Below are 25,822 nucleotides of genomic sequence, written 5' to 3'. Positions count from 1 at the left end.
CTATTTCAAAATCATTTCAAATGTATGTATATGTATTTGTGTTATAGAGCCTAAAAAGATGAATGTTCAAACATTTGAGACTAAACTGAGTTGAATTGGCGTGCCACTGAGGAAACATAAGGTTCCTCCCAGAATTGTAGCAAACCGTTCATCACACTTAAGAGATCAGAGTCTATACAAATGAAGTGACCAGACAACATGGAGGAACACCCTGTCACAACAGACTTGTCTTTCTCAGATCTTCTGGCTGATTTGAGTTGTGGACCTCTGAGCTCGACCTCACCCACAAAATTCACATATTGTTTTAATAACTGAAGCAAACCAGATTCTTTAATTTGTTTTAAACTAGAAACTGCTTATTCTGAATTAACTACATCTTATGCTACATCATTATGTTCCGACAGTTGATGGATTTTACAATAAAAATATAATTTTGCCAGTTCTCTAATGATTCATTTAGGAATTTGTTCTTATATGAATGAAAATAATTTGTTGATAATATGGTATGATGGTACTGTTCAATTAGCATTTTTTAAAATATATATTTGATTTTTCATATGTTTGATATTATCATGCTACTTGTTTGTAGATGGATTCAGAGTCTAAAACTCTAAACCTGGGAAAGAGCCTTGTCCATACATCATTGGAGTGTGAGTCGTATTAAAATTCAACTCTAAACTCTAACTTCTAAATTTACTGTAGGGGCTGAACCTACCTCTGTGTAATCTGATTTCTAATCCAGATAATCGATTTTCACTCTGAATCTCTTTGTGATTGATTTAGTTTGAAATTGAACAATAAATAGACACTTAGTCAAGTACGCAAAAACACAAATCTGTTATCGCAGTGACAGTTCTCAATTACAGCTGTAAAGGACGTGCACATAATGTCGTGATATTTATATACCAGTCAAATTTGACAGTGAAATGCTGTGAAGTAATTCCTTTTCTTGTTCTGTGCAGAACGTGAAGGGCAGGCTCACAGACAGCGGTGAGTTACCCAGCAGGATACGCATTTATTGCGCAGCGACCGGGTCTCTCATGCAGCCGGGAAAGCTGTATGGCTAATGCGCCATCAACACATTTCCCAGCTTCCATGCTTTGCAGTAGATCGCTAAGTACTTTGTTTATTGATGGCCCACCATTGCTCTCATCAAAAGCTAGTTCTTCACACTAGGACATTGGAGTTATTGTTTTGATCAGTTTTTCTTTTCAAACTGTCACAGTCACAGTCACAGCTGTCTAAATGTTAAAAAGTTTACAAAAATACAAAACAAAATCTCTCGCCATTTTAATCCTATTATTTAATGCGTAAAACTGAATTTTTAAGCCATGTGGACCTGGGGCAGTCATGGTTACCATTCACGTCTATTGTATAGAAAAGAGCAGCTTGGATAGTCTGCTAAACATCTCCTTTAGTGTTTCACACAAGAGAGAAAGTCATTCAGGTTTGAGCATCATGAGAATGAATATATTGACAAACTATCCCTTTAAAATGGACCCCGTAGACATGTCATTTCTAATGCTGAAATAGATTAGGATTGCTGGAGGGATGACAGTCACGTCTACACTTTGGACCAGGCAGATGGAACCGAATTCTTTGTTAGCATGCAATTTATGGTTGAAGTGTAAATGTGTATATATTGGCCTACATGGGTTTGGTTAATCTTATCACCTTACACCAACTGTTTGCCTGCTGTGTAGTTAACCGTGGTAAACACGGACATTGGAGCCCACCTAATCGCCTTGGGTCCTTTCCGTGCCACAGCTGTAATCAAGGGTGTTCACTCTTTTTCTGTCTTCCTTTCTCTCTCTCCTCTTTGCAGGGGAGCTAAGATGGGGCCATGTTCCCTGGCAGAGTTCCATACACAGCTCACCCTCCCACTGGAACGCCTGATTCCAGTTCAGCCCTTTACAAGACATGCCAGGACCCTTTGTGTGCCAGGCTGGGCTGGGTGTGCGGGCAGAGCGGGACTGCTTCCTCGAGATGTCATTATTGCTGGGGAAATTGCCACTCTTGTCAGAGGCTGCAGCTGGGTGGTATAGCATTTCATAAAGAAGCTTCAGGGCTAATCAGCATTAAAAGCATCAACAGAGCGGTACTTCAATGGCCATTTTGTCAGACCCAAGAATACGAGTCTTTGTTTTCTCCCGTGTAATTCACAATGATGATCTTGTATTGATATGTCGTATAATTATCACACAGTTACAATGGATGCGAGTTCTCCTTTGCGAGAATCAATATTACATAATTCTTTTTAGATCTGAGAAATTTCTTCTGTATGTCTCAAGTGCCAAAATATTTGGTGTGTTACACCTCAGTAGTTAAAATCAATATATATAGGGAATGGACTATTAAGGATGCCACTGCACAGCCTTTAATTGTCAAAGATTTGGTCCCAAATTTAAGTCTCCATTGCATAAAATTAATTTCAAATATGAAATACTTGATTTTCTTGCAAAAGTAGATAAATCTGTCCAACTGTATTGCAACATAAATAAGGCAGGATTGGGCTAAGTAAGATGGACAGTATTCTTCAAATCACTATCAACCCCATCAGCATGTGTGTGTGCGCAGAACACAAAGTCTATCAGAGATGCAAATTAGCTCAGTTTCCTATACATTAATTAGGATTCCCAGAAGAGCGAATCTGCATCTTGAAAACTGTAGCTGCCTCTTCAACAAACCATGGTTGAGCTTTCACAACATTCCCTTTTGCATGCTTACGTGCACAGAAATAAATGGCTTCTGTTGAATTTCAGTAGAGATGCATTTGTAATATAAAGGAGAGCAGTGTGTGATGACTAATAGAAATTGAGCCAATTAAGAGCTGTGTGTGGCTGGCATTTATATTTTTATATTTACGTTCTCAGCAGACGGTTTCTTACTGAAACCACTTAATACAGACACAAAATGTTTCACGGTATTTATTTGTATGTTAAATGTCTACAGATAATTACTGTAGGATAATAAACCCAATATTTTTTTTTTCAATTTGGGATAAATATTACATCAAAATAAATAGTTTTGCTCATAATTGCCAAAAAGAAAACCGCAAGTGAGGTTTTAAATGTAAGACTGTAATACAGCGTGACAGTTTGAATAATAATAGTAATAATACTATAAATTAACTTTCAAAAAATGTATTTAATTAACAAAAATATTTACTTGCTTTCCTCCTTTAAGCTTTTTTAATTGTCAGATTCTAAACTTATATAAAGTAGGGCACTTTTTGTGAGGAAATATACCTACTCTCTTTCTCTCTCTCTCCATCCGTCTCCCCATCTCTCTCTCTTTCTCTCTCTTCCCCTTTAAACGGGGAGGTACTCTAGCATTTCTCCGCTGCCTGGGCTCAGAGACATGTCGGAAACCTCCCACGAGGGGCCCCGTGTAATTCGATGCATGCTGTTAAAGCTTAGAGTATATTGTCTTCTCTTGCTTATGAAGCCTCCACCCACCGGCCCACCCTACATTTAGCGGATCATGTGACCGTGGTAAGTCATTTGCAAGTACAACAGTTCTCTGTGAGCTCCCATTCATTTCCTGAGAACTGCCCTGAGCAGCTGAGAGGAGCTGAGAGGGGAGGGAGTCACACACATACACACAGAGAGAGAGAGAGAGAGAGAGAGAGAGAGAGAGAGAGTCAGACAGAGAGGACTGTATAAGGAAGACAGTTTCTGTCGCTCTGCAGCTCCTGGTCAGGTCTGTGTATATTTTCTTCTCTTTTGCTTTTTCTCACTGTTCTTTTTCCTTTTCTTCTTTGAATGCCTCTGTCTTGCTTGTTTGTCTCTGCTCTGTGCATCTTGTTCAGCTGTCACTGTAGTCTTACGCCAAATGACAAGTCTGATGCTGTCCAGCCTTCTATAACAATTGCACAATGCAGGTGGCTAAAGATGTGAAATATAAGCGTGATGTCAGTGTTTTTTCCGTTTGAAATCTATATTAAATGCTATACACAATAGAAATGTACCATAAAGTGGTTTGAAGTGTCTCAACGGAGTTCACAAAGTATGTGTAGGATTTTATATAGGTTGTTTAGTAAGATTTAGTTTTTTAAACAGGCACAGTGTTTTTTCTGGGTTAAATATTGACACACTGTGAGAAAAGTGTGTGCGAGGGAAGGGAGGCAGAGGTCTCTAAGCGGCCACTGTTCCACTCTCGAAAAAGTTTGATCCCCCTCGTTTGGCATGCATGCATGAGCGTAAGTGAGTGTGAGTGTGAGCGCGTATGCGTGCGTTTGCCGATGGCACGTGCATCTCTGAAGCGATGACAGGCTTCCCGGTGAGTGGAGTTACTGTGGTGACAAACTGGGGTAGGAATCAGAGACTCAAGTGGCGGAGGAAGGACAGCGAGGGGGCGGGAGGCGAGCGGTTGTATGTGTGTGCCGGGGTGTTGCATGGGTGGTGTCGTGGATGTCATCTGCTCCTCAAGGAACAGTCATTGGTATTGATGGCTGGCTGTCAGTGAAGGGCTCCTGGCTCGGTGCGCCGTGTCTGTGGGCTGGCCCGTGGCTGTTCTTTTCAATTACGGCAGACCTGGCCACAACTGACAGCGAAGGCATTTGTTCGCGGAGTGTGGTGTGGAGGTCGATGTTCATTTGTGTGTGTAATTGTGAGTGGAGGTAGGATCCCCTATGTGTGTGTGTGTACTTTGATACGGTAACTGTGTCCTGATGTGTGTGACTACAGTGCAAATGTTGGTCACTCAGCCTTAAACTGTGAGGCAGCCACTGCTGCTCAAGGCTATTCTGCCAGAGATGAGGTTATTTAATGCTCTTAACTGCGGTTAAGACCCTTGCTAAAGTGAGTGTAGGCTATGTGTTGTCCAAAACACTAGTAAATGATAATACTGTTGCTGATACTGTAGTTCAGGGTGACCACAAATGGCATTTAGTGGTGCTCGGTAAGCAACAGTTCCTGTTATTATTCCTCATTTTTATGGTTAGGCATTTGAGCGATGCCTCATATTGTGTGGTTTGTTCAGCAGAGTTGTACTAAGTGATCAGATTTACGGTTTTCACCTGGCGGACTATAAAACAGGTGGGAAAAAAGCCTTTAGATTCACACTGAATAAAGGATCTTTGAAGGAGCGTGTCTTTGAGGTGGTCTCATGTGTTGGGTCAGTAAGTAACCACCTAGCAACCACTCGGAACACCTTAGCAACTGCATAGCAACATGCTACAAACCGCTCAGAACATCCTTAGCAACCGTGACCAAAAACCTGGCAACCACCCAGAAAACCCTAGCGTTATGGCGGAGAGTTTTGCACAGACAGGCAACACTTACATTGTCGTAAGACAATCAGTTGGATCGGTTTTAGCATGTTCAAATTTAATTTATTTTAATTTTAATTTTCATGCATTTATAATATCACAAAATATTTATAAATCAAATAAATGTGGTTCTTTAAAACTTTATACCCTAATGAAAAGTAAATATACTATAATGTATTTGAAATTTATTTCATGCTAAATATATTACAAATTCATTTACATATTTATGTACTTAATAAAAATACCCTGCAATTGTACTTTTGGCATACTAAACTGGTAAAGTCTGCTGGAACAACTAATTTTGTGCTTAATGCATTTTAATTATGTGGAAGTAATGCTGAAGTCCAACTAAAAATATACTGAAATATACTTGATTGTGCTAAAGTGGAACTATTACAAGTATACTTTAAATATTGTGCATTTAAAGACCGATATTATTCAAAGATCATACAATATTCATCAATAGTGATATTGTGCATTGAGCACGAGTAGTACTCCAAATAAAGTTTGATTATAATTTTATATCAGTCTTGAGCAATATGTCAGTAAATATGTTAATAGATTTGAACTGTACTTATTTCATACTCTACTACAGTATGAAATAAATGTATTTAATTTCCCCCCCCCCTTTATGCTAGGGTATTCATCAAAGAATCTTAAAAAAATTTATATTATTTTCAGAAAAATATAAAGCAGCACAACTGTTTTCAACATTGATAATAAAAGTGAATGTTTTTGAGCACCAAATCAGCATATTAGAATGATTTATGAAGGATCATGTGACACTGAAGACTGGAGTAATGGCTGCTGAAAACTCAGCTTTGCCATCACAGGAATAAATTACATTTTAAAATATATTCAAATATAAAAGTGATTTTAAATTGTAATAACATTTCACAATATGTCTGTTTTCACTGAATTTTTGATCATAGAAATGCAGACTTGGTCAGCATAAGAAACTTAATTCAAAAACATTGACATCTTACCAACCCTAAACTTTTGAATGTTGTATACTCTGATATATTTAAAAGCATGTTAGATACACACTGATAAAAATCCAACCTTTAATTTGATTAATCGACTTTGTGAAGTATATTTGTTTGACTCTATGGCCCCTATCAGAAGAGTATTGGAGGATTTTATCCGTGGCTCCCAGATAGCAATCAGCCAGATAGAGGGCTCAATAATGGGACCCAATAATCACAGGACAGCATATCTGCTTATCAACTCGGCTTTACGTCGTGCTGGAGGATTTCATTAAAGTGGTCTCTCTAGCCGCACAACTGGACCCTGCTGGCCATGTGGATGGGGAACTAAAGGTTAGCGCCCTTCTGCTCGGAGGAGCTTCACACAGGTGGGCTGGGGATAGTGAATTATTGATGAGACTGCCCTGAGACTGGACACCTTGCCAAAGGGATTATCTGGGAAATCCTCGGAAGATACCCCCAGAGCTTCAGCCGAGGAAGTGGGCTGGATTCAGTCCCAAACCGCCCCCATCTGTCCCAGGCCCAACCCAGGGGACTCCGGAATGCCCCTGTGGTCTACATAGCTGTTGGCCCCAGCTGATCAAATGCTCAGCTTTGCCCTCAATCCCGCTTTAGTGACAAACAGCACATTCAGAGCGTGGACATGTTGAGTTAATGTTGGGTCTGTCACCGGTCCTGTCTGGCGGCACAGAGGGCGTGTCGTTTTAATGATACCCTTCATTGCACTGACGGATCCAGGTGTGTGTTCTGTATAGCCAGACTAAACTGAATGATTTCTGTGGTGCATAGTATGAAAAATAATTTGTCATTCCTTATTGTATCATGACATACAATATGTGCTTGCGCTGAGGCTGGCTTCATGCATGTCAGTGAGTAAACTGAAGCATGTGACAGAGACAGAGTGTGTCCTTCAAATGAATAATGACTCACAAATGTTTGCAAACTCAGAAAGGAATGTTATGATTGTTTGGTAATACAGAAGGGATATGGATGCTACTACTTAGTTTGTTCACCTACTTTGCATCTCATGTATGCTGTATAAAAGGGACGATCTGAGATTATCGTGAGTATTATTTTATTTTATTTTACACCCTAAGAAAAGGTACTGTCTGAGATAATCATGAAGATTTATGTATTTAGTTTATTCACGTTCAGACAGTTTTCCGGTTTATTTATTTCACAGATTCAGTTTCATTTTCATTTGATGTATGTTATTAAGAAAGGGAACAATCTGTGGTTATTACGATCGTGCATTTCTTTATTATTTCTTTTTATCATTAATAATTTTAGGTCATGTTCCGTTTAATGTATGCTCTAAAAAAGGTGCAATCTGAGATTATCATTAGTATTTATTTATTGAACAGTTTCAGGCCATTTCCATTTGATGTTTCTAAGAAAAGAAATAAATAAATGCATTTTTTTTTTCTGAGAAACATCAAATGGAAAATGGCCTGAAATTGTTACATGAATAAATAATAAACAATAAATAAAATTTAAATTATGTAAATAAATGAAATGTATATTTCTTTATTTACATAATTTAATTTATATCAATTTGATTGACCGAACAATTTCAGGCCATTTTCGTTTTGATATATGTTTCTAAGAAAAGGGACGATTTGAGATTGTGATCATGAATTTATTTATTTATTTAACAGTTTCCATTTGCTGTATGTTTCTAAGAAAAGGGACAATCTGAGATTATCACGATCATTCTTCAAAAATGTCTGTGATTAGCGCCCATACAAAAACTACAACAGAAGAGTAGGTGAAAGAAGGAATTGTGGGTAACTACAGTATGTGGGTCTGATGATCACTCTCTTCCTCCTCATTTCAACATTTTGCTAAGCTGACAAAATGTTCTAGTGCGTGTCCTCTGGTGTGTTCAACCCTTGACCCTCATGTCCAGCCCTGGTTTGTTTACTGAAGCTGTGTGTGGGGAGGGGGGGGAGGGGAGGGGAGGGATGATTGTTGAACACTCTGACACAGAAAGCAAGACATGGAATTATGCATCTACTTCAAGTACACAAATTATTCACTACAACTGTCACTATTCAGTGTCAGTAACTCTGGATATACCCCACACTCTTTATTTCTGTCTTTATATGAATGTTTCTGTCTTTATATGAAGTCTTTATATGAATATCTGAAGTGATATATTTACCTATGATTTTTAGTAATTAGACATGGTTTTGCTCTGCCTGACAATAAGAGAAATCAAAGACGACCAGACCTGCGCCGTACACTATCTATGTGCTGTTCTCTGCCTGTCGTCATGACAACACCGTTAGCGCACCTATCTGCTGTCCCTTAACCTGAGATGACTTTTGGGAACTTAATGGGAAAAAAATAGATTCGGTATAATCCCTCAAAGCATACCAATACATTAAGGATTTGCTCTGACTTATTTATTTATTTTTTTAAATCGGTCAGTCAGGGGACTCGGAAACCATCGGTAGGATGTTCTGAGATATGCATGAACTTTGTTAGCAGTTGTATGTCCGGCAATCGGCAGGTTGAGAAATTATGCAAACAACATATGGAGTCAATTATGATCCAAAGGCAAAGCACAGCATGCGTGGCTCAGCTTTGAAAGACTTAAACATAAGTCCATGTCATATAGTATAACTTCCCTCTGGCGAATTGCTCAAACATGTACCTGGCGCCTAATGCTGGATATTTGCAGAAAACTTGGAAAAGTAAACTGAAAAACAGATGCTGCATGTGAAGCATGAATATAAACCCAGCTGCTTATTCTATTAAGTGAGGCTATGGGTGTCAGAATGGGATTTTATTTAATTTTTTTAATTTTAATTTTTTAATTTTATTACATTTTTATTCCATCTATCTAAGCCATTTTACACTTGATATTTTCTAAAAAAGGGGACTTTCTGACATTATTTATTCATATATTATATTATATTATATTATATTATATTATATATTATTTTTATGTAATTTTTATCTGTTTATGCTCAGACTCCTGATACCTGACACCTAAAAAAAGCAAACTGAAAAGCAGACGCTGCATATGAAGCATGAACATAAACCCAGCTGCTTATTCTATTAAGTAAGGCTATGGGTGCCGGAATGGGTCAAATTTCAGGTTAAAAATACCCCCACAAGGACTTCCTGTATTACTTAATGTTCAAATGAGTTGAACTCTGAATTTTTGCTCTGAAGTTGTTGTTTTACTCAATGTGGCAAGAGCGCCGGTTATAGATTTGCAGAGAAAAACAGAACGTGCGAGATGAGTGTGTGCCTCGCTTCGTGTGTGTTGTGATAGTGTGTGTGTGTTCTTGTTTGGCATAAATGCCATTGCTCAATCAGAGAGCGTGTGTAGGAGGTTCTACAAGAGGATGTGAGCTATGTAAATATGCACGTTCTGAAATTGTGAATCTGGGTTTACGCAAGGGATGGAGCTTCTGTGTAGCTCCATCCTGCTCACATCGAACTTACTCAAATTCTGTAGGTGTTTAGTTGCAAAGTAGCAAGTGAGTTTGTGTTTGTGCGTTTATACCTGGTTTGGTGATCTGAACGTGTGTGTTTATGTGTGTAGGGGAGGGGGAGGGGGCTGGAACGCAAGGTACTGAAAGGCTGCAGAGAGGCGTCTTTAAGAACCTCTTCACCATTAAGGCTGGAGGATGCAGCCGGCCCCCCGAGACATGAGGAGTGGGTTATTGTACTGATCATAATACGCTCCACCACCTCCACCCACAGACCTCCAACCCTCCTCCCATCCACCTCCGCAAACACACTTAACAGACTCACTACACTGTATAACCCACGCTGCTATACATAGTATGACTGCTCTTATTTCCATGTGATGTTCGACGACCAGTAGAATGACTATGAATGAAAGGCCCATAGCCGATCTCCTTATGGCGATGATGGCAGTTGTGTAACTGCAAGTGGCATTTAAGTGCGCCATTGAATTGCTATTATTTACAGAAAATCACTAGTCCCGATACAGCATGCGGTATAACAAGACTTATCTTCAGAAGAGAATGTTAACGCTGCTAAGCTAACGACTGTGATGCTAAGGTGTTGCTATGCAGTTTCTTAAGATGTTTTGGGTGGTTGCTTACTGGGTTCAGCACAAGCTTGGCAGTATTTTAGCACATACAACTAATTGACAAATTTAGTTGCATAAGTGATATTGGCTGGTCAAACACACCACTCAACAAGTCAAATGATTAATTTGTATTACGGTATTATAATTAAAAATACATTACCAGTTAAAAGCTTGGGGTCAGTAAGATTTTTAAGTAAATTAATGCACTCTTAAAAATAAAGGTGCTTAAAAGGTTCTTCACAGCGATGCCATAGAAGAACCATTATTGGTTCAGTCAAAGGTTTTTTAAAAGAACCATCACTATCTTACCTTTTTATAATCTGAAACAGAAAGGTTCTTCAGATGTTAAAAGGTTCTTTATGGAACCATTTAGACAAAAAAGGTTCTTCTATGGCATTGTGAAGCACCTTTATTTTTAAGAGTGTACTTCAGTTGGTCAGAATTGACAGTAAAGACATTTATAATGTTACAAAAGATTTCCATTTGAAATAAATGCTGGTTTTGAACTTTGTATTCTTCAAAGAATCCTGAAAAATATATAACATTTCCCACAAAATACTGAGCAGCATAAATGTTTTCAGCATTCATGTTAAGAAATTCTTTTTGAGGACCAAGACTGGAGTAATGGCTGTTGAAAATTCAGCTTTGCCATTCCATGATTAAATTACATTTTACATATTACATAGTAGTCTAAATAGTCATTTTAAACTGTAATAATATTTCACAGTATTACTTTTTTTACCAACCTCAAACAACAGTAGTGTATATAATATGTGTTTACTTGAGTGAGTCACACTTCACTGTTGTAAGCATAAAGGTGAATATTTGCCCTAAGCATCTGACAGTGCACAGCTCGAGTGTGAAACAGTATTGTTGTTTGCTCATCTGTGTGTGATGTTTTCTTTGGATGGAACTTCTACCTTTCCAGCAAACAGAGCTACCCTGCGGTCCACAGCTGGTGCGAACGCAGATGGCCCTTAAAAGTTAGCTTTGGACACCTTTAAATGGATTTGCTTGAATGCTGGGGACAGCTGTGAGCGCCTTCTTAGCAGGCGTAAGATTTGAGAGGTGGGGCATTATTCTTAACTGTCAGTCACATCACAAGCAATTGTGGTTGGATGACAAACAGGACGTGCGTTACTTATTAGGAGAGCTACGTTGTTTCTATGTTTGTTTGTTAATTTATACATTTTAATAATAGCCAGGGAATTAACTGGCTTTTCCACATAAGCCAACAGAGCTTTTAAGTGTAATTGTTAAAGAGTAACACTTTGCATTCTTTTAGACAGTTTTTTTTTACAGCAATGACATTACTGCCAGTCAAGAAGACTGTCATTGGTCACATGTCAGTGACGAGACTGATTAGTATGGGCTGGGTTCATTAAAAGTGGATTAATGACATGTGAATCAATGTGACATTACCACTACATGACTCGTTAGTCACAATGTCCTGTCGCAAGAAAAACACAGAGGTTTGATTTTCACTTCTGTGGTTACAGTGCACCATACTGTACTCTAGGGTGACCAGACGTCCTCGTTTTTTTTCTGGATAGACCCCTTTTTGGTGTCCTGTCCAGGCTGTGGCTGTCCTCAGAAATATCCTTTTTTTTTTTTTTAAACTGTAGATTAAAAAAAGCCCACAAGATATTTCCATTACCATTTATTTATTTAAAATTGTTGCCTTTATAAATACATTTAGTTTTAGTAATTTTAGTACTTCAAATTAAACTTATTTCAGTGAATTGCCAAAGCAATTATAATTTTCACTTATAAACGGGATAGTTCCAGTCCTGGATTATGTTTGGCTGAGCTGCGTTTGAAGCCGTTGTATAATACCCTATAAACGCATACCTGTGACCTTATTACATTACTGGCAACCATTCTATGAAACATTGCTGAGGAACTACATTGCGTGGCGGAAGGATTATTAATGGGTTATCAATAAATTATTACATTTTTGTTGCTGTGTGTTTATTTTATGAAAACTTGCCGGCTATATGTAATAACTGTTTAGTAGTATTCCGTGAAACTATGACTTCTTGTTGACTACTGCTTTATTACGTTTTTTTTAAGTTTACGTTTTTATCTAATATTTATATTTTGACTAGTGCTGTCAAACGATTAATCGTGATTAATCGCATCCAAAATAAAAGTTTTTGTTTACATAATATATGTGCGTGTAATGTGTATATTTATTATGTATATATATAAATACACATACATGCATGTATATATTTAAGAAAAATATGTTATGTTTATATATTAAATATATTTATATATAATATAAATTATATTAATATAAATATATACATGTAAATATTTTCAAAATATATATTGTATGTGTGTGTATTTGTATATACATAATAAATACACACAGTACACACACACACATTATGTAAACAAAAACTTTTATTTTGGATGTGATTAATCGTTTGATAGCACTAATTATTTCAGTCTTATTTCAGCTTTAATTACCAAAAATCATTCTTAATAGCTTGTGTTAACAATACCACTACTAAACTAGAAATATCCCCAGTTTTCATTTGGGAAATCTGGTCATCTTACAGTACACCAACTGCAGACTTCAGACGTGACACACTCTGAGAGGGAGAGTAAGAGAGAGAGAGCTGTGAGGCATTGCTGGTCAGAGGCAGTTCATTAGCTTTCTTTTCTGAATTGGAGATGAGGTTGGATTTCCAGTTCCTGTGCAAACTGAAGGCTTGGAGGGAGAAAATATGAAGTAGGAGCAGCACATTCACACATGCACATTCCTTATTGATCCAGCACAGATCATCAGCATTTAAGTCCACCTCTCTCCAGCTAAACCCCTCTGCAGTGACCACTCCACCTATTCCATACCTCTCGGAGCAATTGAGGTTTTTGTGTCAGGTCTATTTTAAAGCACGGGCCACTGAGATCACTGCACTTTAACTAAAGGGGGAAGGGAAGAGGTGTGCTTGCAGTGGCTGCGGGGCCGCCCCTCTCTTGTGCAGCCAACCATTGCAGATTAGAAATGTGTAGGTAACAGCAGATTTCTATGTATTTAACTTTAGGGCTGAAGAAATGATATCTTTTGTTGTTTCTCTGAATTCTAATCTCTGAATTAAGTAGATAAAAAATGTTTAATGTAAAAACTAAAAGTTCAAAATATTCAAGTTTATTTTATGTTTTACACATTTTATTGTATTTTATTGAAACTTAACTACCAAATGAAGGATATTGAAATGAAAAAAATTACAGCATTCACAGTTGTTGCATAATTTTATGTCGCCAGAAAAATCACTGCAAATATATTATGAATATTCTATACAGTATATGTCGCCCAGCCCTATTTTAACTGTTACTGTTAAAACAGTATAACACTTTGGTGAGACGGATATACAGTGTACGTATGTGTTTGTACAGGGGTGATATGTTGGAAAATCATGAGAAATTTGTCAGAGGTCAGACAGATTTGGCAGAGGAACCAAAGCTCAGGAAGCTAGACAGGTTTACGAGAAGTTGCAAAACCACGTGAATGAAAAAAAACCCACAATGCCTTTGCTTTAACTGTAAAGACGCCCCTTTGCTGAGTTAAAAGCCTGTCACTCTACATCCTGAAACTTCAAACAAAATAGCTTAGGTCTGACTAAATGCATTTACTGATTCTAAGCCCTTTAATTCTGTTTTCATAAACTTTGGCACAGATTTTTCTGTTGAAAAATGCTGATCAAGAACAGCTGATCAGGATACAAATATTGTTCAGCTGTGTAGGTGATGTATGTTTTCTTAAAACATTAGTATTAGTGTTTTTCTTAGCATGGGTTCCACTGAACATTGTTTTTTTTTTTTTGTCATTTTAAAAAAAAGCACATGTCAAGAATGTACTCTGTCGCCTCTTTTTCTTGATTCGCTTTTTCACAGCTCATGACCTCTCACCCCCATAGCACTGACCAATCAGTAAACAAACCTGGCTGATATACTTTATCTCATAATATTATGTACTATGGGAAAGGATTTGAGAATAATAGTTTTATGCAAATATTTGAAATCCAATTTAATACCAGATTTCTTCCCTTTTCTCAATACGAAACAAACCGACTGACGGAAATAATTTTGCTTGATCCATTATAAATGTCCAGCCGTTTATATGCGAATGGTGTGGACTGGGGCAGTATCTCGTGGGCTGAGCTGTCTTATCCTCACCAGATCTCTGACACAGGATCTCCCCCGTGCAGAAATAGCCAGAGCCCAAGGGCAATTTGCTGGACTACGGGTGCTTCCGTCAGCCTGTGTTTTGGAAAGTTGGCCTAGTGTTTACAAGAGCCTCAGCGTTCTATTAAAGGTCTCTCACTTCCTATCAGGTGTGTGAGGCCTAGTGATGGGGGTAATGGGGTAAAATTGATGTACAGTACAGAGTCTTTTGACAGCTGGCCCCAGCATTTGACTCTGCTGATGGGCTTTAGGGCTTCTTCTGGGTGAACTGGATTATGCTCTGTGCATCTCGACTGCATTGACATGGCTGTAAAACGAGCATTCGAGAGTAGTACGTTCCCTTGTGACCTCATTTTTTGTTCAGAAGAGTTTATTTGGTCATGTCTTTCAGCACTTTTTCTGTTCATCTCTGAGTCAGAGTACATTTGTCACACTCAGAAAAATAAAGAGAGCTACAAGACAGCAAATCTGCTTGGTTGGGGGCCCGAGTGAATGACAGGCATTGTCGTGTGGCTGTTTTTAGCCAGAGGAAAATGGCAAAGTGGGCTCCCTGAGGTGAAGTGCTACCGTCTGGATGCGCAGGGAGGAGAACACACGCTCACATTACTTATCCACAAACTCAGCTGGTACTGAAGCAGCACATCTCTCTAGAGCTCGAATCAAAAAAGGTCCCAAAAGCAGCCAAAGTCTTAGGGCAGACTTGCCAGCCAAGGAAAATGCGCCTTATGAAATGGAAAGTCTGAAGTCATTCACAGTATGCCAGAAAAGATTAACCAAGAAATACAGTCCACACCGAAGTATGGGAAGTATTGGGGTTAGAATCCACGATATCCACCAGGAAGAGATGGGAATGTGGGCGTGATTGTATGTGTTATGATGTTTTCTGAAATTCATTCATTGTTCAGTTTGTGCATGCGTAGAATTTAATGTTTTTTGTTAGCCATCAAGAATTAAGTTCCTCTTCAAATGCAGTGCATACTCAGACAGTACATGACCTTTGATGTGTGAGATCAACTTGATGCTGCACTTGATGCTGAAAAAGTTTTAAGTGTGCAACAAAAAAGTGATAGTGTCGGATGGCAGTGCCACAGTAATTGTCATATAGTCATTAAATTTCAATGATTTTCAATTTATATATATGCTTTCATAATACAAATTGTTCCAAAACTTTATTTTATCAGTTCATGCTGATTAATGGTTGACAGTAGATCTCAAAAATGATCATATGACCATGTGCGAACAAAAACAAATCTTGATAATGAAATAAACTTATCACAGAATTCCTCCTCCCTCTTGATTGGTTAAGGAGTTCCTATGTCCGGCATGACCGTACACTCTCAGAAATAAAGGTACAAAAGCTGTCACTGGGGCGGTACCTTTTCAAAAGGTACACTTTTGTACCTATTAGGTTCAAATATGTACACTTTAAGTACTAATATGTACCTTTAAGGTACCAAAATGGACCCTTTAGGTACAAACATGTACCTTTTGAAAAGGTACCGCCCCCAGTGACAGCTTTTGTACCTTTATTTCTGAGAGTATAAGGAAAGGTGGTACTTAGCCTGCATGTTCTCTGCTGGGGACGATAGAGTGCTGACTCGTCATATTTGCTGTTTCTGGGGCCTCTAAAGAGGGAAGTGAGCTTGAGCTGAGTTCTGGTTTGCAGACATTGTCTGGCAGTGGCCAGAAGAAGCCTTATTTTCATTGCATCATGGGGACATTCTGTATGTAAATACAGTTTGACTTCAGTGGTTACAGAATTTTTATTAAGAAGATCAGCAAGATGTAAAGATAAAGAAGTTTGACTTTGGACTGTTGTCTAACCAGTCTTCAGGAAGCCTGGGTTTTTACAAACTGTTGGTAACACTAGTAGTTCCGAAATTGCACATTTCATCTTTAATATTTTCAAAGTTTTCGTTTTTTACAACTCAAACGACCAGGTAATCTATTTACAAGAGCTCAGTGGGGAGCAGCTCTCAATAGCTCTTCTCCTCAGTGTGGAGTCTGATGTTACGTAAAATGCTGTTCTTTTGCTCTGGTTGAGGCTGAGAGGCTCTCTTGGCATGTTTGAGTTCAGTGTTCTTGTCTGGCTCTTGGCTGGGCTCCAGTGCTTAAATCCCTACCTCCCTCCCCAACCACCTCCTCCTCCTCCTCTCATCCCCATCCGCATTTCCCCCTTCGGCCCGTGGCAGCAGGACCAGCCTCTGTGCCACAGATGCCCACAGTTGCTCAGGGCTCTCGACATGGGAACAAAGCATTGGCAGGACCAAGGGAACCCGTCTGTTAGTGTGCTACTCCTCCAGTGCAAAAATCTAAAATTTCAGATATGAAACGCCTCCAAGCAGTAGGATGATCATCCTGCTCCTCTTTCTTTTCTGCTCATGTTCCAAATGAATTTTGTCTAGTTATTCTGAAATTTCTTGGTGTTTTTTGAATATTTTATGCTAGGGTACATATATCGGTATGGTAACATATTGGTTATTGGTTGATATTAGAGATTTTTAATGGATGTTGAACAGTGTTGGGCACATTACTTTAAAAAAGTAATTAGTTATAGTTACTAGTTACTTCTCACAAATAGTAACTGAGTTAGTAACTGAGTTACATCATTATAAAAGTAACTAATTACCAGGGAAAGTAACTATTGCGTTACTTTTTTTTTTTAAATGTTCAAATGTCAAATAACTTTGGATGCCCCCAATATTAAATACCGGTATGTTAAATTAATGAAATGGACACTAAAAAGAATAAATTATTATTATAAAACACTGTACATTAATCTACACTATTTATCTACTGACACTTAGTATCAGTCAGTCAAGCATTATAATATAATATATAATTTAATATTATATGATGATAGAACTTTAGTAATTAGAATAACCAAGTATGAATGCATATTTGTCATCAATATAAAACGCACTAAGGATTAATAAGCTGCTGGGTTCATGAATATTAATCACGTTATCTGCGTTTGCTCGAATTGATTTGCTGAAATCAAAACTGGGACGATAATACGTGAGCGCCAGCCAATGAGATTGTCGTTTGCGCATTAGTTCCACCCACTACCAGAGAAACCGGCAGTTCTTAAAAGCTGAAGAATTCCAAAGGAACTCTGTTATTTTGACAGGAAAATACAACAAAGAATATCGTTTACATGTAGCGCCTCAATTCTGCATGTTATGAAAGACTCTCTTGCTCTGTATCTTTCTTTGCGTGCGTGTATGTGAGAGAAAGCGACGGCGAGTCGTGCGCCTTCACACTAGAGTTTATGGTACGTCAAATACAGCTACACTGCGCATCCATTCAGATGAACTGAAAAATTAAATCCTAATAATATAATATAGTAACGCAGATTTTATTGTCAGTAACGGTAACGGCGTTGTAACGGGAGAAACAGTAATTCGTTTGATTACTCGTTACTGAAAAAAATAACGGCGTTATTCCCATCACTGATGTTGAATACATATTGGCCTACTGTACAGTATATTGAATATTCTATTGTGCATGCAGTGTTGTTAATAAAATGAGAGCTATTAAATCTAATCTAGATCTAATTGAAATAAAGCAAAAATAAAATATAAATATTAGATGAAATACTTAGTTGTTAGTTTAGTTCGTTAAAGTTGAAGTGCTGAAATTGCTGAAATAAAACTGAAATAAATAATTATAATATAGAACTATGAAATATAAAAACTAATACAAATGACAAAAGTACATAATTACTAAAACTAAATGTAAAGGTATAAAAAATAAACGCTAATTCAAATTTTTAATATAATAGTAAAAAATGCTAAAATTTTGATTTCCTCTATTTTTGCATTTAGATTTCACATTTAATAATGTTATTAAATTAGGTACTTTAGCAAATCTTAAGATGAATACACATTTTGTCATGCTGCTCATGTATTGTTGTGATGTGTAAATTCACTTGAAACAAATAAAGTTTTTGTATTTCCTTTTTACTTTATTTACATAAAATAGTATAGAATTTTGATATCGGACATATCGGAGGGAATTTTAGTATCCTAACCCTAACACAAAAACAATGATTGACTTGTCGGTATTGGCCAGAATTTTAAATGTCAGACAAGTTTTATACACCTTGAGCCTCGACAGATTTATATTACTCTAGAAATACCTCCAAACCACTTAAATAGAGGTTCCTCCTGTGCACTGTAACGCCCCTCACATCAATGCCACACTAGGCTTGGCAAGGCAGAAAGTTACACAATGAGGTATGCAACCAGCTCCAGGGGCAAGTTGAATGCTCTTTAAATCATTGTGTAGCAAGGTCAGCGTGGGGTCCAGGAAGGTCAGGCTTTTCCACCCAGGCCTGTCACCTCATATTGATCCGCTCGTCATTCGTCAGGGTCTGCTCGGCAATTCCGCCCCCCGCGCCGTGTTTCCATCGGCACCCACGTCCATCGGGGAGTTCTGAAGCTATGGCTGGGCATGGGAGTGCCAGCCAATCCCCTCCCCTGGCTCCCCCATCCTCAGCCGGAATCAAATCCCAGGCGGGCCCCCTCCCCGTTGCCCCGTTTCCAGTTGAATTGCCCTCATTCTTCTCAGGGAGCCTCTCGGGGGACGGCTCCAGCCGTGCATGGCAATGAGATGCCTGAGCACTCAGCGACTGCACCTCCCATGCTCATAACACTCACACCTGGGATCACCATTTCATTTCAGCGTCCCGGTGAAATGGAAAGGTGATCTTAATCTCTCTCTCGCTCTATTGCTCTCTTTCCATTTCTACAGATCTTTAAAGGGATAGTTGCCCAAAAATGAAAATTCTGGCATCAATTACTCACCCTCGTGTCATTTTGAACCTGTATGACTTTCTTTCGGCTGTGAAACAAAAAAGAAGATATTTTGAAAAATGTCTCAATGGGTTTTTTGACCACACAATGAAAGTCAATGGGGTCCAATCTTGTTTTTATTTATTGTATGGATAAAAACAGATAAAACATTGTTTAATATAAGAATGTCTTTCCAAGTCTGTGTGATTTTATTTCTTCTGTGGAAGACAAAATAAGATATATTGAAAAATGTCTCAATGGGTTGTTTGACCACACAATGAAAGTCAATGGGGTCCAATCTTGTTTTTATTTATTGTATGGATAAAAACAGATGAAACATTCTTTAAAATAAGAATGACTTCTCAAAGCTGAAAAATGTCTCAATGGTTTTTTTTTGACCATACAATAAAAACCAGTGGGGTCCAAACAATATCATAACATCTAAGTCTTAATGTGAAAATTCCTTTGTTAGGATCTTCAGGGTAATACACCGACAGTATACTTGATTAGAAAAATCACATCGATTTGACGAGGAACATTTGCGCTGTTTGGAGGAAAACAGATGTAGAATTAGTCATCGTTACTCTTGCCTCTCGTATCACCTTGGCACTGTTAACTACAGTTGGCGATACACCATTCTCCATCACAACCCCTTGATTAAGTGTTAATCAATTGGAGCTAAGATAGACAAATTGTGCCTAAATGTTAACCTCGTGGCGCTATACTCAATTATGCTAATAATCTGTTCATTTGATGGTTAATGAAACAACTGAGACCTTGCTCTTGGTATTGATTTCCCATTTGGAGCTCTCTTAAGGGACAAGGTTAGTTAGGCAAGAGGTTGGCTCATTTATCTGATCTAATGATCAATATCTCAGAGTGATATGCTTACACAATACACACGAGCATGATGACAGCTCCTTGGACACAAAAAAACAGCCGGCTGTTGAACAGCGAGTGCCCTGGTCAACTGTGAAACCTCGCATGTCAATCCAGAAGGACAATAACCCTCTGAGCTGCAACTTGAGTTGCCATGGCAACATTATCTCAGCCCACCACTACCTGCAGCCATTGGACATCCTGATCACAATATCAATCCAATGCACACAGATTAGTTTGGAAGCTTGCTTTGCCAATGACAAGAGCGTAGGGTTAAAATTCTCACAGAAATTGTGTTTTGCTTTTAACTCCACATAAATAAGAGTCTTTTCTTAGAAAAGCCAGAAAGCTTGTTAAATACAGTGCAACGGCTATTGGCTAACATGGATGCTGTATATACAGTAGTGTTGATCTCTTCTAATGGTGACAAGACAATTAACTGCAATCAGTAAAGGACGTATCTTATGCTCACCAAAACTGCATTTATTTGATGGAATTACAGTTAAAACAGTAATACTGTCAAATATTATTACAATTTAAGAGAACTATTTCAATATATTTTAAAATGTAATTTATTGTGTGACATGATCCTTCAGAAAGCATTCTAATATGCTGAATTGATTATAATTAGAAATATTTCATGAACATTAATGTTAAAAACAGTTGTGTAATTTTTTTCAGGATTCTTAGATAAATAAATAGTTAAAAAGAACAGTGCTTATTTGTAATGTATAACATTACAAAATATTTCTATTTCTTTGTCACTGTTGATCAGTTGAATGGTTCCTTACTGAAGAAAAGTATTAATTTCTTAAAAAAAACCCTGATCCAACACTTTTCAGATGTTTAATTTTTATACATTTTACAAAATATTGGAAAATTTGTTTATTGTTTGACTTTTCTAATTTAAGACTAAAATGACTGAATATGACAAAATGTTAGCTAAATTTTTGTCAAAGCACAATAACTATGACCAAAACAATAACTGTAAAAGTGAACACTGCCTGTAAAAGCATAAAAATGTTGATTCATCCGATGGACCGTAGTGTTGTCTCATCTTCACCAGAATTGTTTCAGCCCAAGTGCTGAGTCGAGATCTGGGCCTGATTTCCTGCCTCCCATGCCAGGAGTGAAGTGTAATAGAGATGTTTAAAGCGTATTTGCTTTGCTTGCATTCCATCATGTGCTGTTGCTAAAATAATAAGTGCGCGGGTTACTTCGGGACACCTCCCTCTGAGCCACAATCACATTGTTGTGATTGGCTCTTTCGTGAGGTTCCCTTTTCTAACTCCGAAAGGCACACTGACCGTATTTGCAACACTTGTGTGCGGATCGTAGGTGCATCTGTCACATCTAAGAAAGTCATTTTGACAGCAGAGATTTATGTTCACTCTTTTCTATCCTCAAGACAAGTCACCTATCTGTCTGTTTGTGTGCGAACTTGTCCCTCCCGACAGGCGAAACCCAAACAAACATGAGGAAACATGAATATTGCATTTCCCAAGATGCTCATGCGTCTATTACTGCGCCTTTATGGTGTTAAACATGGTAAATTGAGTAGACGGGGGAGAGAAACCGTCTCGGTGGGAGTGCTGGAGCGTCTCATCTCCCCATCATGCAGTGCTCCAAGAGCCATATTAACTTGTAATCAGATTCCACCAGTTCATTAAAGCTGTCTCCTTGTGCATCCCTTAGATGTTGAGGGAGGTGGCCACTTTTTCATGTGTGAGAGAGTCTAAGCAGTGCCCACTGTAAAGCACAGAGCCGTAACAAGGCTGGAGTCTTTGTTCCGAGACTCAGACGCCTGAGGGGAGTTTGCACAAAGACGTGGATTCTGTTAGAAAGTCTTGTCATTTGTGTGAATATACAAGAAGAGAAATGTCAGGAGACTCTGATAGCAGTGGCAGCCTTGATTGTCTGTGTGTATGTAGATGCTATACATATGTGTGTGTGTGTGTGTGTGTGTGTGTGTGTTACGAGTGAGCGCATGTGTTTGCTAGCACAGCTCTACCCTACAGACATGCAGCAGGTCACCTAGGTGATGCTGAATGTTCTTTCCTATCTACAGGCCCCTTTTACACCTGGCATTAATGTGTTTCCAGTGAACGGATCACTAAAAACACTTTCAAAGGTGGTCTGGGATTGATTTCGATGACATTTAGGACATGCATCCTATTAATCATTCAAGTATTTTAGGAATTGGGATCTTGATAACCAACAAAGTCATCACTGATGTTGTTATTTTCTGCAGCAAGACTGTATTTATTCTATAATTTTATCATTTTAGTGTATTACATGTGCTGTTTAACTGAGCTGTATATGCTTTATATTTCGCTCTCTTTGTTTTAATGCATTTTTTTTCTGCCTAACAACATCAGGCAAAGGGACTTCTGAAAATTAGCAATTTGCATGTACTTGAATGTTGATTAATGTACAGTGTAAATAAATAAATGCAATCAGTCTTTTGTATCCATATTCACCTACTTAACTGTATTGAGGTTACTTTAAATATAATCCTGTATGTCACATTGAGTTGTTAAAGCAATGTATTCATCGTGTTAAAAAAGGATGGCTGACACTGTTCTCTTGTGACTAAACCCTAATCCTAAAGGTCTTTGCACACTGAGTCTGAAATTCTCGTCTGAAATGTTCGTAAGTTAAAAAATAAATACGACCACACGTTGTAAAAATCACATGTACACACTGCCTCCGAAACTTTCGTCCGTCATAAAAAATTAGGATCAGGTTCGATTGTGTTTTTGTATCCGTAACAAGCATTTTGATAGGTAAGGATGACAAATACGAAAAAAAAAAGAAAATTTCAAACTCCGTGTGCAAGGACCTTTTCCCTAACCATATAACAAGTACATGTAGTTAATTATACATTTCAGTACTGAGTAATATTTATTACACTGTAACAAGGACACCTTAAAATAAAGTGTAACCTGTAATTGTGGTATCTTGTACAAATAACTTTCAAGATATTCAATAAAACTCTTCTTTACCTGTTATAGCTACTAAGCTAGGCTATTAGCTTGCTAACTGAAGGCTAATAAAACCACAAAAGGTAAATGTTTAATTTGATCATTTTTAGCTTCAAATATAAAATATGATCTGTGATATATAACTATAAATCATCAGTAAACATTTTGATTGTTTTTTGTTTATTTTTAACCAGGCACAGAATAGAGTAACCATAACATATCGTCTTAGCTGATGGAGTAACTTTGGGATGGAATTATTGGTGTTTATCCACATAAAATCATACTTGAGATTGTATTTATTCTGTATTCTCTCAGCACTGACATGATGTACCGTTACGGCTTTCCTACTATGCTACATTCTGTGTCACTCACTCTTCACAGCCATTTAGGTGTAAAATACCAGCCAAAATATGGCCCAGATGCGTTTGTTTACCCTCGGCCATAAACCTGAACTGTTTACTCACTGCATACCGTGCTGACATCATTGCCTGTTGCATTGTAGCCTGCGCTATTGTTCAGAGCTTGCTAGGTTTGACTCAATCACGGAAAAGGTGAGAGGAGTCACACGCAGTAGCTTTCTCATGCCTTTCTCTTTTTCTCTCTCTCTCGGCTCGCAGACGCCATCAATAACAGGATGTTAATGCTAGACGGAATGCCTGCAGTCCGAGTCAAAGCAGAACCTCTGGAATCTGAGAGAGGGGTAAGAGAACAGTTGTTTTTCATACAATTTTTGTCCTAACCTCCCATCTATATTCCTGTACCACCCTCTACTTCTTTCACCCCTCACACACCCACCCCCTCGCTGTGATACCCTTAATTACTCCCAGGCGCTTGTGTGTGTGTGTGCAAAGCAGCCCTGATGTGGAGAGCCACAGCTGGAGCAGGAATGCTCCCAGGGCTTACAGTCAGGGCCACTGAAGCCAGGGCAGCCATTTTGGCAGGGCTCAAGCACAGATGCAGAGACACTGCTGTAGGGAGTCGTTCTCTCTCTTTTGTCATTATTTCTTCATATGCTGCTTACTTAAGTGCACATGTACTGGACATGATCATCTAGGCTCACCTCTATCAGGGGTTTTCAAACTGGGGTCCAGGGCCACCCAGGGGCCCGCAAGAGAGAGTGCTACACTTTCAGAAACAGCCCTAAAATAAACATTACATAAAATACCTTAATCTTAAATATCTTTTAAAAAATCTCTCTAAAACAGAATAAAAGGTAGGCTACAAAAAAGGTACAACAATTGTCAGGAAAAAAAGGTACAAAAGGGGCGGTTTCAAAGGTACTTTCAAAAAATACTAATATGTACACTTTAGGGACTAAAATGCACCTTTAAGGGATAAATATGGTACAAAGGTGTGCCTTTTGAAAAGGTACCACCCCAGTGAGAAGCTTTTGTACCTTTTTTTCTGAGAGTGTAGGACGTCTGCGAAGCACTTCAGAGAGAATGTTTTCAAAGATATTCTATGCAATGTACTGTATATTTTAGGATTGTTCATTTCTTACTTTCTTTTCATCAAAGAATCCTAAAAAAAAGCAGCACAACATTCTAAAGAATCATGTGACACCTGAAGACTAGAATAATGGCTCCTGAAAATTCAGCGTTGCCATCAGGTGAATAAATTACATTTTAAAATATTAAAATAGAAAAGTAAATGCAGCCTTTATGAGTATAACAGGCTTTTTTCAAAAACTACTTTCATAAAAACTGACTTCAAGCTTTTGAACAATAGTGCATCTTTAAAAAACTATCGATTTTGTTTTTGTTAATGCTAAAAGCTAAGGCTGTCAATAGAATAAAATAATCATGATTAATCTAACTAACAGATTCCAATATTCAAAATATTTAGCTGCATTTTTATTTTGGAAAAAGGGCCCCTCACAAAGGGGATCCTCATATTCCATGGTCCTTGGCATCAAAAAGTTTGAAAACCCCTGAACAATACAGCTAAACTTTTAGCATTATCATTAAGCCTTTGACTCAGGAATGCATGGCTTGGTATATAAAGTTAATTCTGTGCCATGTAAGTGCATTAACATATTGATCAAATCCATTACAGTAAAAGTAATAGAGTAATTCAGTCATTCATTGTGATGCACTGTTTAGTGAACTGCTCCACATTGTTTGCTCAATTAATGAAAAGCAGAAAAGCGGATATGGATAGATGCACTATTTTCTTGGAGAGAAAACTTGTGAATAGTTGCGTCTGAGAGCCAGCGGCATGCCCTTGTCGTGTTCTACTTCACAAGTCAGCATAGCAACACCTTGCTTCCTTCCTGCGAAAGGCTGGTAGACATATTTATCCATATGCGTCGAAATCCTGCCAAGCGCCAGGAAGTGTGCAACCTACACAATGACTCTTTGAAGTGCATTTCATCACTCAAACATGGTCGTCGTTGTGGTGGCCACTTGCCAAGACCTTGCTTAGAATGGTTTGCCCCAGTTAATGCCCTCACTCAGCTAGACAGATATCTCACGCAGGATCCCCGAATAAAGTGAAAGTCGTCAGCAAAGAGCCAAGGTGGAAAGTACGGAGGAGAGAGCTGTTGAGGTTTTAAAACATTTCTACAGAAACTGACGTTCAAACAAGAACAGGAATCTGCATGCAAAACAGCTTTTTATCACCTCAAAGCCTTTGAT

General features: G+C 38.2%; 1 protein-coding gene across 12 annotated transcripts in view; it reads left to right on the top strand.

Annotated features, from left to right (window-relative positions):
- The window catches only part of klf12b (Kruppel like factor 12b), a 72,424-nt gene that overhangs the window by 16,825 nt on the left and 29,777 nt on the right, over window positions 1-25,822 (top strand). For 2 of the 12 annotated variants that reach the window (XM_058786124.1, XM_058786123.1), the window contains exons 2-5: window positions 590-650; window positions 963-990; window positions 1,826-2,039; window positions 23,804-23,886. In XM_058786124.1, coding sequence (XP_058642107.1) covers window positions 1,844-2,039; window positions 23,804-23,886 — 279 coding nt within the window. In that variant the 5' untranslated portion in view covers window positions 590-650; window positions 963-990; window positions 1,826-1,843. Of the gene's footprint in view, window positions 1-589; window positions 651-962; window positions 991-1,825; window positions 2,040-2,060; window positions 2,099-3,354; window positions 3,495-3,529; window positions 3,703-4,182; window positions 4,202-4,261; window positions 4,282-4,479; window positions 4,622-6,950; window positions 6,997-23,803; window positions 23,887-25,822 lie in introns of those variants that run through there. The other 10 variants (XM_058786132.1, XM_058786126.1, XM_058786125.1 and 7 more) reach the window with 9 other exon arrangements.

The sequence above is a fragment of the Onychostoma macrolepis genome, chromosome 09 (genome assembly GCF_012432095.1).
Source record: "Onychostoma macrolepis isolate SWU-2019 chromosome 09, ASM1243209v1, whole genome shotgun sequence".
Lineage (NCBI taxonomy): Eukaryota > Metazoa > Chordata > Actinopteri > Cypriniformes > Cyprinidae > Onychostoma > Onychostoma macrolepis.
Note: the sequence above shows the minus strand (reverse complement) of the source record. Positions and strands in the feature narration are given on the sequence as shown.